Source organism: Colossoma macropomum, unplaced genomic scaffold (assembly GCF_904425465.1).
Source record: "Colossoma macropomum unplaced genomic scaffold, Colossoma_macropomum, whole genome shotgun sequence".
NCBI classification, from domain to species: domain Eukaryota; kingdom Metazoa; phylum Chordata; class Actinopteri; order Characiformes; family Serrasalmidae; genus Colossoma; species Colossoma macropomum.
Genome location: NW_023494804.1, coordinates 17,493,561 through 17,510,647, shown reverse-complemented (window position 1 = coordinate 17,510,647; position 17,087 = coordinate 17,493,561). Strand labels below are relative to the sequence as shown.

Genomic DNA, 17,087 nt, shown 5'->3' with positions numbered 1-17,087 from the left:
TACAATTGTTTTTTTTAATTATAATCATCAAACATTTCTGCATGTTGATGATTTTTAATCATCCAGTTTACACGGCACTGTATTTGTAAGACACATCAGTTATCAGCTGGCTGTACATAAACTGCCAAAATTGAAATAAGGAATCTGATATCAGCAGTAAGGAGTGATCAAGTGAAGTAGTTTTACATTTACGGACTTATCTGATGCTAACAGGTAGTGATGGGGTCACTTTTAAGCAAAGAGACAGCTGATCAAATGCAACATAGTCAACATTTTTATGATCTAGATTACAATTTCTTTAGATGTTCCTGAATATTAAGGTTAAACTTGCTGTCATAAAAATCTATTATTATTGCAAACGCATACCAGGTGTAAATAAAAGTTGCTTTCATAAATGACTTTGTTAAAACATTTTCTCAAAACAGTCACTGTAAATTTAAATGGAGTTGTAAAATAACTGAAGTTTTGGAGGAGGACTCTGTCTGCGGTGCTGTTGACATGGCTGGCTGAACCAACCTTTTTGACTCATTTCCTTATCCTTTGATTTTATGGTAGAATATTATGGTAGAACTTTTCTTTTATCTCTACTGGGAAATGTTCTGATCAGTGTCAGTCATATCCTTGCTCATTTGCAGAATGACTAATTCAACATTGCTCCTTGATCTACTTTTGTATTTGTCTATTTAAATAGATCAGGGCTGCCCCAAGTTGGCCTGTGAGGAACATTTGATTGATTTGACCCATCAGAAAGTTTTCCTAACCGCACTCCCTCAAACATTTTTATCCTGTATGCAACTTTATTAATGATTATTTTCCCTTTAAAATTGTATTATTTTAAAATATTTCAGCAGCATATTATAGTTTAATGTTGAAAAACACATTTTTAACTCGATTTGAAATCTACCTTCCTTGTTTGTATATTATTCTGTTTTTTTGGCCCTTGGCCTGCCACAAACATTGCCCTTTGGCTTTCTAAGACATCCTCCTCATCTTAGTGTAGCTGTGGCTCTTATAGATAGGTTACAGTTACTTGGACTGTTTCTGGGTACTTGATTTAAAACAGAAACAGTAGTAAAAAAAGGTATTTGGGTAGTAGTAGCATATTGGCCTATATTGTTTCACCATACAAAATGATGTAATAAATAGATCTTTGTTTACATGTGCAGCTTCATATTTTGAAATTTTGTTAACGTCTCTTCAGTGATGATTTTATTGATGACGTATTTATTTTAATACAGTACAGAAATAAATATTATATTTCTCTGTAATTGGATTTAGTCCTAGTTTCTACATTTCATAAATGTTAATGTATCAACATTGGCAGATATGTATGTGAAAGATATCAGCATTGGCCCAGAATTCCCATATCAGTGTATACTTACAAATTACTTAGCAAAGGGTGCATTTTAGTTTAGGCTTGGAACAAGTATTTAATGTGTAATTTGTCTTTCAGTTAAGCAAATTGTCCTATTTCACCAATACCTACCTTATGTCCTCATTATCCTTATGGTCTTGGTCCCAGGAAGTCATTGCTTGCAGCTGTATTCAGTGCTTGATTTTTTAAATCAGCTTTTGCCCAGACAGATCAATATATGTAATCTTTCTATTCAAAATGTAATAGTTTGCCTGTTCACTTACATGCTATGGGTTCTCATTTTTAGACTCATTGTCTTGTTTTAGACTTAGGCTTAGGCTTAGGCTGAGTATAATAACCTCTTTTGTTCTTAATATTATTTATATCTGAGTAACAAATATTTTTTGCTCGGATTAACATTGGTGAATGAGCAAACAGAGGAGCAATGGATGAGAAAGAGAAGAGAAAGAGAAGGAGGAAACACTAAGTACAACGTTCTTGTCAAAGAGTGGTGAACAGCAGCTCGGTGGGGAAAAGCCCTCAACACCACAGACATTTAGAGTTTTGAAGGGTCCAGAGCCTTTTGTAACCTCTAATATCTTGACCTAAAAGTGTCCAAAATAAAGAATCGTTGAATCCTCATAGTCATATGGTTATGGCAAAAATATTGGCACCCTTAACTTACAGTTCTCTATTAAATAATTGAATTTAAGGAACAGTTTAGCAAAATAATCAAATGTACATGATTTTTTGCTTACCCCAAATGCAATCAATCAGCAAAGACATGTTTGGTACCCAAGTTGTTTTTTTAGAACTGGAGCTTCTAGGCTAATGATGCTAACAAACACTGAAAGTAAATAGACACCAAAAGTGCTTTCTCAAATGCATCCCACAATCTTTATATGCCTGCTTCAGATTACTTCGATATGCAACATAAACTGATTTAGTAAAACAGCATGGACAGACCTTATGTACACATTTAAGCTAAAATTCAAACGTCTCACTTTCTGGTACTATTCTGCCTTCAAACTCTGGGAGGCTGGTGCACAGGGGCGTGTTGTATAGTGCTACTGTGCAGGTACATAGCATTAGCAGAATTTGTAGAGAGGAGAATTACCACTCTGTAATGTCTTTCGCGTTTCTCAAATGCTAGAGGGCGCTCCCGAGTGAGTCCAAAATGAATGGATTTAGATGGAGCATTTGAGCAAAATCATAGTTTATAAACGCTTAAACTTTTTTAATGTAAAAGAATACATTCATATCCTGAACAGTGAATAGCATAAAACATATTAACACCGCTGTTATTTTTTAAGAGCTTTTGAACTCGAGTTATAGGAGTTTAAAATGGCACATCATGTACATCCATGATGTCTGTGAGCACGAATAGCCAATGAGCTGCTTTGTTCACCAACCAATCAGCACTCACTAGCAGTAATGTTAGTGTCCTGCTTCCCAAAACTTGTTTGTTGTAGAAAAGAGGAAACATACAGGTAAGTTTTCTTTGCTTTTTTAGTGAAATACATTCTTCTACTTTATAAAACTAAAGGAAGATTCTGGGCAAGTGATTAGAAACTATTTTAACTTTTCATTTTAAGCCCTTGAGCTCCATTTACTCTCATTCATTAAGGACTCACTCACAGGTGCCCTCTGGTGTTTTGCAGTCATGTTTCTGACATAACGAGGGAAATAGGAAGTGGCCAGGCTGCTCATAAACCAGCTCAGGCATTATTACAGTAATTTCTGAGGCTTTCTTCCTGTAGGAGAGGTAGAAGTTGCATACTGAATAACAATAAACCCACAAAAATTCCACGTGGGAGGATATGCTGTGCTCACACAATCACAACAATTCTGTATTTATACAGAAATGTGTAGAATTAAACAAAGCTTACAGTTTTCTCTGTCAAATGTGAAAATATGTGCAACACATTAGCATTAGCTCCCTAATGAGCTTATAAAAATAGCAAGTGACACATCAACAGTGTCCTAGTATAAATTCTCTGTCTGTCTGTCTGTCTGCCTGTCTGCCTGTCTGCCTGTCTATCTATCTATCTATCTATCTATCTATCTATCTATCTATCTATCTATCTATCTACCTAGCTAGAAACTAATATATTCATTATTTATATTATGACATTGAACATAGAGAAAAAGAAAAACAAATCAGCCTATCATTGGATAGAACTATTTAGATTAACAAATGATAACCTATGACTGCTGTTCGAGGCCTATTAGAGTAGCAACGAGAAATAGATGAAAATGAAAATCAAGTCACTGTTACCAGTGAAAACCAGTGACTACTGTTAGGGGCGAATCACAGTGAAAAATCCTGAATGTCAGTGACTGTTAGGAGCCTACAGTGAAGATCTGTTATGATGAAAATGAGAAAATCTCAGAATATTGTGAGCCAGGGGAAGCAATGTCTATGATTAAATAGTTTTAATTTGAGTCTGTGCAGGAAGCAGTGTCAATGTCTATCTGTCTGTCTGTCTATTTATCTATCTATCTATCTATCTGTCTTAACTACCTGAGCTTCAAAAGACTTCAAAAGCTGCTACATGCAGCCAAGTCATCATAAATCAATATTTATACAAGGGGTGAGAAGGAATTGACACACATTAATATTCATTAGATGGACCATTAAACTGAAGGTGTGTGGGAACGTCATGAGTTCATGTTTTATGATTTTCAGGAAGTGGATTAGACCAGAAGTGCCCCTGCTGTTTTCTCAATCACTGCCTGACTTCCACAGCCAATCTTTTACTGTACTTTAACCACCTTACCCAGCCAACAAATGAGAAAATATAGAGTTGTTAAAAAAAAAAAGTAAACGAGAATAGAAATCAAATTTGAAATAAAACTTCCGGGTCCGTGTACCTTCTGTTCTTTTGATTTTCATTTTAAAAACCAATATTGAAAAACGGCAAATGGGTTGATTCTCGTTTCTGATTCTGGTATAGTCAGTGGAAAAATCACAAAATAGCTTCATTTTACAATTTCACAAACTGATCACAAAATCATATAATAAACGTGCAAAGCTCAGTTATCTCAGAAACTACAGAAATCAGGCCTGTGGTTCTGGTGTATTGGCAGGCTATATTACTTTTGTATAAGCGTTTGTATATTTGACCTGTACAAACTGTATAAGAAAGAAACGGTATAGGGAAGAAACTGAACTCCCACTATTCTGGGGAACAGGAAGCCCCCGTCAAATGGTGGGAGTTCAGTTTCTTCCCTATATCGTTTCTTTTTTATATAGTTTGTACACGTCAAATATACACACGCTCATGCAAAAAGTAATATAGCCGACCAATAAACCAGAACCACAGGGCTGATTTCTGTGGTTTCTGAGCTTCAATACCTGCGCTCTTGCCCCTTCATTTCCGCTTATGATGGGAAATTTTAAATTTGGATCATTAGAATAACACCCTTTATTCCATTGCTGTTTGGTTGTTATTTGATTTTATGACTAGTTTGTGAAATTGTAAAATACTGTGATTCGTGATTTTTCCACTGACAAGAACCAGAAATGAGAATTGACCCATTTGACGTTTTTCAATACTGAAACGTAATCTTTTTACAGTTTTCACTTTTGCAAAAATTGTGTTTTATGCAGTATTCCTACAATCCAGTCAAATCTATGAATTATTTCAAGCTACACCATGACATCAAAATGCCTTCACAACTGAAAACCCAGTTTGGAGATCTTTTAGACCCTTTATTTCCACAAAAAGCTTCCTTTAATAGACATTGAAGAGATATAAACTGAGGTATACAGTTTGTTTATTTGCAAGTCAAGATGAAATATCAACACAAGATGAAATAATGAAGACATATTAAAACTTGAGTATATTTCACATCATAAAGAAAGCAGGTGAAAGGGAGTCCCTGAAGAATATGCACCCAAAATACAGATTTTTACTTTTTTGAATAACAGAAAATTGTCAATACGCCAGTCAAAGAAAATGACCACGCTTTATGGTTACATAAAACAGTGCAAAACAATAACAATCCTTAACAAAAATTCACAATTGTACCAGAATCAGCAAACAGTGCTATATGTTGAGGTGACTGATGATAAACAGTATCTGTGAGGCATGATCAGTGCACAGGGAGAAAGGAGTCTGTATGTCAGTTTAACCCTTAGAAGTCTGGAGTTATTGTTGTATATACTTGCTGTATATTCAATTTACATCGCATAATTATTTAAATATAATTATGCAATTATAGGGGTAATTATGTAATTAGATCTGTGTCAACAGATGCTTGTCTGTCTTCCTGATTTTTTTTTGTTGTTTTAGTGCCAAAAAGTGGCAAAAACTTGGCAGAAATGTAAAGGATAGTAAAATTTCTCTTCTACATACAAACACAAATGTACAGATTTAAAGTTTAGAATTAACACTTATGATAGAATTTCTACACAAGTGCAAAATAATTAAAGGGCCCATTTTTTCTGTATTTATTCCTGAATTCTACGTATTACATTTGGTTTTATGTTAAAAAATATGGTCATAATTTATTTCTATATGACCATTTTCCAACCTCTGTTTATCCCTTAGAATTAAACAGGCTGTGCTTTCAAAACTGATATATGTAAATGATCTGATTGCTTCTTGGTGATTGTGGATGGTAAAGTGAACAGTACATTTTGAAACTTTAACAATATCTACATATCCTATTATAATCTTTTATTTAGAAGCGAGGACAACTGGATTTGTCTTCCATGCTTTGGACCCTTTAGAATAAAATAACAACATTCTTTTGTTATCGCCAACGATAGCTGTGACTTCTAAGGGTTAAAAAAGAGACTCTTTTCAGGATGTGAAGAGCAGATGTCCAGTGAAGTAGCTATTAGCAGAGAGGCCATTGCTGCCCAAACTGGCTTCCAGTCTTATACGGTCCCCTTGGTTTAACCGCAGGACTGTCTGCCCACTGTACATCAGTCTGCCAGGACTTTGCTGAGACGCCACGCTGCTCAGAACCACAGCATTGTTGCGCCGCAGTGTCACGGTGCCCACATTTCGGGAGGATGTTAGGAAGAAGACAAACTCATATACACCAGCCACGCTGCAGGTGAACTCGCCTGTCTGATTGCTGTAGTCGTTCAGATCGTTATAGATGGTGCTGCGGAAAGTGATAAGTCTGACTGGGATGGGAGAGGAGGAGGAATCGCCGAGCTGCACAGAGAAAGCAGAACGTGGTGTTGTGATGTTAGCAGCAGGGCCAGGGGGTCCAGGTGGTCCTCTTATCCCTGGTGCCCCTGGGGGACCTGAAAATCAAGAGAGTGATAATTGGGATATGGAATAAAAGTCCACAATGAGAAAATGTATTTTACAAACACACTAGAGCACTAGAATACTAGAACTAGCATTGGACAACAGTATTAAAAACTCTTTACGTATGCATGTAGTGGTGTTGTTAGAATGCTGCATTTATTTTTGAGCATCGTGAGAGAGACATGCATTCAAAAAAGCCAAAGGTCTCAGAGTACGAATGTGATTCTGATTAAGCACATTACCCTGTTCTCCAGCAGGTCCCCTAGGTCCTGGAGGTCCTAGTACTGGCTCTGCGTCAGGATCTGCAAATGGTTAAAACAAATTAGCTTAATTTAAGTCTGACACATAAAAGAAAACAACGGCAAAAAAGTGGGCTTATGTTAATTAGAGAACCCTCAACCCAAGCAAACAGAAGGAAGGAAGATAACATACTGCAAAGGCCTAGTGCAGTTCATAAACTGTGTCTTAGCCAGAGTTGGGCAGAATACTTTGAAAAGTGGTGATGGCTGAATACAATACACTGTCCTAAATGTACATAAAAAGTAACATTTTCAGAATATAATTAGGACACATTCAGAATACTCTATCTCAATAAAGCAGATGGGAAAAACTGTTGTATTTGTTATTTATTGCACACTGTTTGTCTCTGTTACTGGTTGGCAGTTTTCTTCATGTAGTTCTTCTGTTTCATGAAAAATTCACTTATTTAAATGAATTTACAAAATTCTCAACTTTTTCACTCTATGAAGCGCAAACAACTGCCATATCTCAGTAACAGAATCTTTCAAACTGGACCATAAAGTGGGTAGCTGTGATTTTCAGTCAGTGAGATGTCTTTATACAAAATGCCTGCATGAGTCCAGTACAACACCAGTACTAAGCTTCTTGATGGTGAAGATGTCCACTGCTTAGGAGACTATTCAGTTCCATCATCCCTCAAAAGAGTTTACTAACACTGAGATTATTTACTGATCATCACATAGATTATCAGTCTACTTGGGCTTTAGCAGAAACTTCAGTGTTTGTAAAGAGTTCTGTCATTACACACCATGCTCTGATTTTAAAATACTGTAAGTCCTAAAAAAGTATTTGTTATGTTTCTTTTAGAGATGATAAATACTTCTAAAATTTACTGGTTAAGTATTCTAAACATATTCTGAATATTGCCTTTACAAAATGTAACTTAAACTGAATACAGATAATTAATTTCTGTATTCTGAATACTTATTCCCAATTCTCGTATTCCATTACACACCAACTCTGGTCTTAGCACATCACAATTTAACCAATTTGTTGCTGCACAAGGCCTCTGTATGAAGAGCACATGCCAGGAAAGAGTTCCCAGACCAATCCCAGTGTAATAAATTCATTCACTTCATAAGTGTTCATAAGAAATAATAGTTGGCTAACCTCATCTCCACTGTGTAAACTGTAGCTCTCAGGCTCTCCTAGAAGGTCAAATACCAAAAGTAAGCCAACACCACTACACAGATTATACAGCCTGTATTTTAAAAGTCCTTGAACAGTACCCCATGCATATTGTGCATACCAGTATGCCACAAGCAGAGTAATGAGGAATTAAGTCAGAAATGTTTAGTAAGCTGGTATGAATGTGATTATTTGTTTAACAGGCCTATAATTTCAGTGTCCTGAAAAATTTATAAAAAAAACAAGTAAACACAATCAAAACTCCATATAGTGGAAAGGGTTATAATTAGTCTTTCAGGGTTGTAGTACAGCGCTGTGAACATTTTTGCTTTCCTTGCCTCAAACAGTAAGAAGGCCACAGCAATCCAGCTGGAAATCAGTGAAAGCAACACTGGCTGTTCATGGTTAGTACTTAGATTACACAGTAATGCTAGCCAAACAAGGGTGTATAGTAGCCCCCTTATACAAGACGAGCAATCAGCACTTTTCTCCAAGAGAATAGCTGTGAAATGACCTTAAAGCAGGTAAAAAATATGCTAAAGACTGGATAATTGTAAGCAAGGATTTATCCTCATTAGTTGGTAGCCATCATGTGTTCTGGAGATAAGGATGAGAACTAACAGTGGGACTCCACTAAAAGCATCAGTATTAAAAAATGCAATCTGTTAAACAAATATTCACATTTAAATGACCAGAAGAGAAAAAGCATTTTTTTTCTGTGGACTGCACAAGTACAAAGAATCTGATTTGCTCTTTTGCCTTACCAGCCTCAATCCAGGGAGTGAGGTCTAGATCCACAATTTCGTTGCAATCAATGAAGTCAGATCTGTTGGTTAAGCGGAAGGGGTCACCAGGAACTCTTCTGATGCCTGTGTTGTCACAGATGATGCGGGCCAGAGACACAGAAGCTAGCGAGGCTCTCTGCCTCTTGGTGAAAACCCCTTGATTCTCCCACCAGAGCCTGGATGGAGAGAGACCAATATTACCACCATACACACCTACATTTACTCTTTTTATTTGGTGATATTTTTGTCTCACACACACACACACACACACATACAATACCTGTCGCCTTCACGGATCTTCTGGAACTGGGTTGCAATGAGACAGGAGAAGAGAGGTCCGACTCGGCCTCCAGGAACAAAAGGTTCAGCTACACCCGCCACCCAGACATCAATGTTGGCAGGATTTCCGTAGAGTGTAATCAGTCTGCGTGCTAAGTCAGTGTTGTTCAGCACCACGGCCAGCTCAGCTTCATTGCGAGGTGTGGAGAGGTTGCAGAACCTCCGCCATGCAGTATAACCTAACAGAGAAAAGAGGACAACATGAGCTTTGTATCCACCTTTATGAATAAGGTTGTGATTATTGTTTTCAGAATGAGTCTTTGTGTGTGATAACATTGCTGTGAAAGAAGTGCTAAATTGTTAACATCGGGTTACAAGAAAGATATGAAGTTTGGCCTTTTGGGCTATGTGTAGTGGCTCTTATCTAATCACCATGCATTCAGCCAACACTGATTAAATGGCAAAATTCACACTGTTCCTCGCTGTTACTGGTTGGCAGTTTTCTTCGTATAATTCTTTTAGCATGTTTTAGTTCATATTTACGTATTTAAATTAAGCTATAAAAATTCTCAACATTATTTTGGCTCTTCAGTCTGGTTGCCTGCTTCAAATAAAAAAAGTTACATTTTATACGTATTGCAATGGAATATGTTACTGAATACATTTAGAACAGCGTACTAACCATTCAGGCTTTACTACTTGTTCAAAGTATGCTGCCCAACCCTGTGTGCATGCGTGTACCTGGCAGGGCATGGTCACGGCTCCTCTGCATGTTGAGCGATGCCAGGTCCATAGCAATGTGACTGGTGAAAGCAAACAGCCTCTCTCTCACTGCATCCACCAGTATGTGGTCCTGTTGATTCAGCTTAGCCGGTCGGCTAATCAAGCCACGGATGAGAGGATCAATTCCACCTGGATGTGAGGAATCAGATGAGAATCAGATAACTTCAGTTGTGAAGAGTCAAATCATTGCATAATTTTGATCACCTTGCTCTACTTCATCCCCACTGTTCAGCTACCAAATCCTTGAGTCAAATCAGGCACGTTGTGAAGAAAAACAGAGAACAACAGTACAGCCCTCCAGGAATGGACTTACAGACAGTACATACACAAATGCAATGGTTCCAAAAGTCAGTCCTGGAGGCCTCATGTTCTGCACATTTTTGTTCTGCCTACTCTGATTCATTCATTATAAATAAGCCAACGAACCAAATCAGATAAAAAAAGCACATAAATAGAGTGAATAGTGAGGAGTTTGCAGGAATGAGAGTGGGAACTTAGTAGCTTAGCTTTTAGCTTGCATTTATTACTGTCACGTGAACTGACCTTCAAAGATGACTCTCCAGGGTGTGAAGAAGGAATGGAACAGAGGGACGCTGGGGAACTGAGGATGGTTCTGGAAATTTTCATCCAAACGGAAGACGAGGGGCTGTATAGTCGCGTGGGCGAAACGGAAGGCAGCGGTGGCAAAAACATTAGCAATGCTTGGGTCAACACTGGGGTCGTACCCAGGATAAGGCCCAAGCAGCCTTCTCATGGCATCTGGACCCACAATGTGTGGCAGGTAATCCCTGAAAACCACAATCTGTGGGGCAGAGAGGAAATTACAATCATTATTCCTGTTCATTATGTAAATCAGAAATGAGTCAGGACCACAGAAATAAAATTTTCTAGAATTTAAAAAAAAATTAGAAGCATGATCAATGTAGATTTGACTCAGTTGGAGGAGAGTGTGTGTGTGTGTGCATGCATGTAAGTGTGCAGTACCTGGTGATAGGCACCAACAATTTTGCGAGCCTCCTGGTAAAGTGTTTCGCTGCTCCAGCGGGGGTTGAGTAGGCGCAGGGCACGGGCCAGCCGGTTGTGTTCTCTCAGAAACAGCGTGTGTATTGAAGTTAGCGCAATGTTCTCATCCACACGAGCATCACCTGCGGTCAGGAAGAGGCACGTTTTTTTGCTTAGTTATTTTTTTAGAAATCTGCAGGTTCACTGATTCTATAATGAGTCATTTTTAATCTTGCCCTTTTTTCAAAAATTTCATCTGATATTTCTTTGGTAAAAATTTACCTGAACTGAATTATGCGAAAAGTGCTGTATAAACAGACACAGATCCTATTTTCTTAAAGCCATTGAAAAGAGAATGATTTTATTTGGAGTAGCATTATTTATGCCTAATAGAGAGGAAGAACAAAACTGACCTGCTATGAAACATGGAACTTCCTCGAGGCCTGTTGTGTTGAGGATGCGGTTACGGGTTTTGCACATGTTGCTGACCACTTTAGTGAAGGGCAGCAACTCTCGACCATTGTCTTGGAAACGGTCATTGACCAGCAAAAGGCCGTTGTCGTTGGAGAGGTCACGGAGTTCTCGCGCAAGCCCCTCATCAGAGCCGTACATCTGGCCTACATCTAGGAATGCTGTCAGGGAGTTGATCTGCTGCCTTACTTTGGGGACACCACCGAAAATGAAGGCATTGTTACCAGAACCACAGGCAGGTGCAGAACGGAACACGGGGAGGCAGGTGTTTGGAGCAGGTTGACGTATGTCTCCAGGAGGAAACTAAGCAAAATGATGAATATAGTTAACTTGCATTGCTGTAAGTAATGTCCCTAAATGCTGTGCAGTGAAGCACTGAGTTTAAATGCATTTCATACAAAAATGTTTCTAATATGGCTAATAAACATGACTGTCACCAACAATTGCATTTTTGAGTGACGCATTTCTTTTACAGGAGAGCTTTATTGTGGATCTTAGCAGAAAAAAATACATGAGTGTGCAAACAGAGCAGGAACTAGTGTTTCTTCCTGTGGACTAACCTGAATGGGGAAGCAGGGCTCGGTGCGCTCACAGCTCTCATCACAGTTGATGCCGCTGCTGAAAGATCGGATGCTGGGTGACTGTGGAGTGAAGGACAGGTCGTGGTCATTCCACTGGCCAAAGAAGGTGATCAGGTACGTGAGCTCACTGTCGCCCTGAACGTTGGCATCTGCTGTGCTCACGATGCGGTTAGACACCAGCCTCACCTGGAAGAGCAGGCATGGAAAAGAGATCTCGTTTGAGCTTGGACTCACCTGGCTGTCAACATAAAACTCATTGGAATGAAAGACTGCTGTCTTACCAGAGGTAGCAGGACCCCATTATAGAGTCTGCTTGGGTCCCAGCCTACAGGCTGGGAGATACCATCTTCATAAATAGGAGGGAGCCAGCGAGTGTGTGGTGTGTTTGCTGCACCAAGAAGTGGATTCCTCCTAAAGATCCAGAACAACACTGTTAGCTATTCTACGCTTGAGAGAAACTGTCATCTACGGTCTTCATCCTGAAGCTAATTTGCTCAAGAATGGTGGCAGTATGTCATTAATTGGGAACAAATTACTATTTTCATCGTGTAAAAAAAGAACAACAATGGACACAATGGGCCGCATTCACCAACCATTTTTGAGAAGAAATTTCTACTTAAGACCCACTTGCACAATTTTTATTCACCAATGTTTTCCTATTTGGGAGAAATAAGAATCTATGCATTCAAGAGCACAAAGTTATGAACATCTCTGTGCTTTAAGAACACATCTGACCTAGACTTTTTCTTAGGACCTTTCTTAAGAATGCATTTAAGAAAAAACTTAGGAAGATATAAATGAATGAGGCCCAGTGTTTACTTGCTGTCCGTGGTATACATGCAACCACACTGGTAACATGAAAGAGGAATCTCTTGCATGATTATGCCTTGGCAACACACTGAGATATTCAGAGGAATGTCTCTAGGACTTTTGAAAAACAGCAAAAAAGGTTACTGATAAAATGTTTGATCAAAATGACACTATTTGTGATTACACCCATGATTTTAGATTCATAGGAAATTCTCCTGATGAGTGCAGTACCACCCTGTTTCTGGTTGGGGCAGGTTAGAGCGGTGCTCACCGGTTGTTGCAGACGCTGTTGGCGGTGCGGTACTTGTTGATGAGGGGTGTGGTCCTGCAGGAAGGGGGCCGGACTTGAGCTGCACAGCCAGTCAGGCGTATGATAGTCTGCAGCTCTTCAGGAGTAATCAGCGCTGAGAGAGAGAACAGACAGCTTTAATGGACGGATTTTAATAGGTATTTGGTTCAAATTTGTTTCATTATTTTTTCTGGTATGATAACAGAGGGAAATCAGTCCGAAGTAAGGCAAATGATGAAATGAGGTTTGAGGATGTTCAGCAGCAGTGTCTCTGTATGTTCATTTCTGTGTGTATGTGTGAGAGAAAGTGTGTATGTCAGACCTGTAGCATTAATGGATCTCTTGTGTGCGTGGTGTGTTTTCTCAGTGATAATTCTCAGGGTCTGCTGAAGGTAGTCTGCAGCTCTCACAGCATCTCTTGTCTTTCGGGATGGCTGCTTCATCAGACGCAGCTTATCAGACGGCTTGATGAAAGTGTCCTTACGCACCCTCGCCAGACTCCTGTAAACATATGATATAAGATGAAATGTATTGCAATATGTTTTCAGCATATTCTAAAAAATGCAAATAGAATATATATAATATGTTCCGAAGTGTTTTCAGTTACATATTGCCGTACAATTTGCATAGACATTCATGGATGGGTATGATAAATATATGCTCCAGGTTAGAGAAATGTTGACTCACTCTTGACGAGAGTACAAGTAAGCATCATCTACGAGTCTTTTGGCCTCCTCAATGGCCTCCAGAATGAAAGGTCTCCCCAAGCCCTCCTGTACAGATCCTATACAAACAGATATTACGGTAGAGTCAAGGTCATGGACACATGTAGGAACAGAAACTCTTAATAAAGATGGTTTATTATATCTGTCCAGCTGTAAAATAAACCCAAATAAAAAATGCCATTAACTCTAGTAACTCTAGTTTTATAATGATTCTAGATTAGCTTTTAGTGGTGATTCTTCATTAAAACTCTCTTTAGTGTAAGAGTAGGTTTAATCTGAACCTGGAAAACCAACAAACCAAGTTCAACAACAACGTCACTAAAACAGCTTTCTTTTATAGAAGAAGTACAGGATGAGTTGGAGCCTCTTCACCTGCGAGATGTTAAAAAGCTGACCAATGCTTTTGTTTTTTATACTACACTACACTGTACTGTAAAAACACTGTAAACAATTGAGGTTAACTTAAAATAGTTACCAGACTGCCTTAAAATTCTGAATTATTTGAAACTTAGACAGAAGTCAGCTTGTTCACAATGTTGCAGCCAGAGTTCTATCATGTGCAATGTACAGAAAAAATTTCAGATGCGCTCTGGTTTTTAAAGCACCATAGCGGCATTTCAGAACACCTGAAATTCCAAATCACGTATTAACATCAACTGCTGGCTTACTAAATGTTCTAATGTGCAGAAATACTGATGAAGCTGTGCTGTTATTATGCACCAAGTAGTGGGAACTACCAAATAATACTTTCAAATGCCTATTATTCATTTATTTATTCATTTATTTATTTTATTATTGTAGATTTTTGTTAATTTTTTAACTCACCAGATACAGTCGGGTAGTTGAGCATATGGCACAAACCCAGTGCCACAATGGATATTAAGAGATTCATAGCTGAAACAGTAACAGAGGCACAGTCAGCTCATAGAAACATACTTTGCATTCTGTACTAATAGTTAGTTTTTTTCAAAAACTAACTATTGGTACTGTTAGTAAAATCTAACTATTAGTACTTTTAGTAAAAACTAATTATTAGTACTATTTGTAAAAACTAACTATTAATACTATTAGTAAAAACTAACTATTAGTACTATTAGTGATAATTAACTTTTTATCACATATGACACAATTTTACACTCCTTGAATTGAATTTTCTCTGATAAAAATAAATGTTTCAAATTTTTTTTTTCAATGTTTTTTTCTGAATATTATGATCATTTATATCTGAAGCAGAATAGATCTGATACACAATATCAGTAGAGAAGTATTTAGGCATCATTTCATGCAGCAAGGAGGCAGCTCTTCTTAATTAAGAGTCATTTTACAACACCAGAGGTACAATAAAGCATGAACAATTAAAATTTGAAAAAAAAAAGCAGAAGCCTCAGAGGCTTGTCATTTCTCACCCGCGTGTTTGACTCCTCTTCTCTTTAGATGAATTGGAGTGTTCAGTGTGCCATCCTGCTGTGCTGCAGGACTTTTATACACAGGCAGATGCCTCACCCTGTCTGCATCTCGGGCGTGGGAGGGCCTGGAGTTTTGGAGTAGTGCAGTTCCTGCTTCCTTTTACCCGCAAGAATGATGTAGGTCGAGTATTGAGTTTCATATTCTCTCTGCTCACACTGATGCTTTGTCAAAAATAAAAGCTATAAATAAGATGCAGTATTAGTGTTCTGTTGTTAGATTTCTGTAATACTCTGCTAATTACGGCATATTACGAAAAAGCATTTTATAATTCTTTTTTTTTTACGGTACTGACAGCTAGAGGCCAAGGTTGGAGCTGTTTAAAGTGTGATCGATTAACTCTCACAAAGGAAGCCAGGAATCCCCTCGCCTGAAGGAAAATCACTGCGTGCATTTCCTTTGTGTTATCCTCCTGGGAGTCAATGCATGTTCCCAGAATTTCATCTGTTGAACTTGTTGAACTTTCTCGGTATACTGAGGGTATTTTTTTAATCATTATTTCTAAAGACCTATTCAGAAATGCTTCTTTAACTTTTGCCTTTTTAGCTGTTATTTGTCATGAGTGTTCTTTGCCATGCATTCTACAGCTTCTGAAGCAGATAATGATGCACATAATTACCTAATAACCTACAATAAACAACAATGAGTGCACTTACTGCACATTTGATGTAATAACTAAACAGCATACATCTCATATCCATTACAGAAAAACCTCCATGTCCACCATTGCAATCTAACATCAAATTAAAGCCTAGTTTTTTTATGCATTCTGATCCTCTGAGCTGGCCTTGTGTTACGTGCACTCGTGCAGTTGCCTCATGCTGGCAGATGAATAGGATGAGGTAAGAACTTCCTTCATTTTTGTTGGGTGATTTTTGTCAATGTATTTCAACAAAACCCCAACCAGGAAATGGTTGTCAAGTGAGACAAGACACACAACTCCAAGTTAATAAATGTATTTTAAAAAAGATACTTCCGTAACATTATACTTACTCTTTAGTCACAGGACATTTATTGTTTGTAGTTTGCAAGTTTCCACATACTAGAGGTACACTATGTGTCCGAAAGTGTCCAGAGGCCTCTTTTTGTGAGTAAAGCCACTGTAATAGCTACTTAAACCTTAACATACAACAATTTATAACCAGAACATATAACAATTTGTAGAGATCTGTAGACAGATGGATAGAAAGGTAACAATAAAAACAATGGTAACGACAGCTGGCAAATTATCCAAAGATGATAAAAAGGCTACAAATGCTACTAATACTTCACAGATGAGGTCATTTAAAACTATCTGTCAAAAAATGCAAGCATCTAATGTGGCTAACAAGTGGAGTAAATGTTGCATGCAACTTACAACATGCAACCGTTTCAGTTGGATAAAAGTTTCAAAATGTAAAGCAAGTCTAAGGTCACTGTGTCCTTTGGAGAGCTTTGGAGTGGCCAAACTGTGTTCTCTGGATTAATACCCTTCATTTCAGAAGAAATGCTAGATTTGCAGGTGTCTGCTGTCTGGAAATGGTGTATTTCACTGAATCATGCTTCTTAGTTAAACAGTTATTATAATAAAAATTTAACGTGAATGTTTCTTAACTTTTCTACTGGATATTCTAACATTTTACCAAGAAATACCACTTCACGAAGGAGATGTTTAAACTGTGTTTATATGCTCTTTCTTATGGTTCCTCATGGTTTTCCATGAGGTACAGTGAGAAGCAAAATATTGAGACAATGGTGTAAAATGGGTTATTTTTGTTGTCCTTAGCCTTTTTGCTGGACAGTGTTTTTCATACAAAATAAGCCATAAGGAAATTCCTTTTTGTTTACTCCTTTAGTTTTGGTT

At 37.9% G+C, this 17,087-nt stretch overlaps 1 protein-coding gene across 2 annotated transcripts; it reads right to left on the bottom strand.

Moving 5' to 3' along the window:
- Positions 1 to 5,117: 5,117 nt before the first annotated feature.
- LOC118824813 (eosinophil peroxidase-like) lies at positions 5,118 to 15,290 on the bottom strand. Of its 2 annotated transcripts, XM_036595233.1 has the most exons (16): positions 15,187 to 15,290; positions 14,606 to 14,674; positions 13,743 to 13,839; positions 13,378 to 13,556; positions 13,038 to 13,170; positions 12,238 to 12,367; positions 11,936 to 12,142; positions 11,318 to 11,678; positions 10,887 to 11,047; positions 10,446 to 10,704; positions 9,861 to 10,031; positions 9,121 to 9,358; positions 8,820 to 9,016; positions 8,038 to 8,075; positions 6,870 to 6,929; positions 6,507 to 6,620 (listed from the first exon to the last, which is right to left on the bottom strand). In XM_036595233.1, the coding sequence occupies exons 2-15, from the start codon at positions 14,670 to 14,672 to the stop codon at positions 6,906 to 6,908; spliced, it is 2,262 nt and encodes a 753-aa protein (XP_036451126.1). In that variant the 5' UTR covers positions 14,673 to 14,674; positions 15,187 to 15,290; the 3' UTR covers positions 6,507 to 6,620; positions 6,870 to 6,905. The 2 variants fall into 2 exon arrangements, with proteins under 2 accessions (XP_036451125.1, XP_036451126.1); XM_036595232.1 differs by lacking the exon at positions 8,038 to 8,075 and having other exon boundaries at positions 5,118 to 6,620.
- Between the last annotated feature and the right edge of the window lie 1,797 nt (positions 15,291 to 17,087).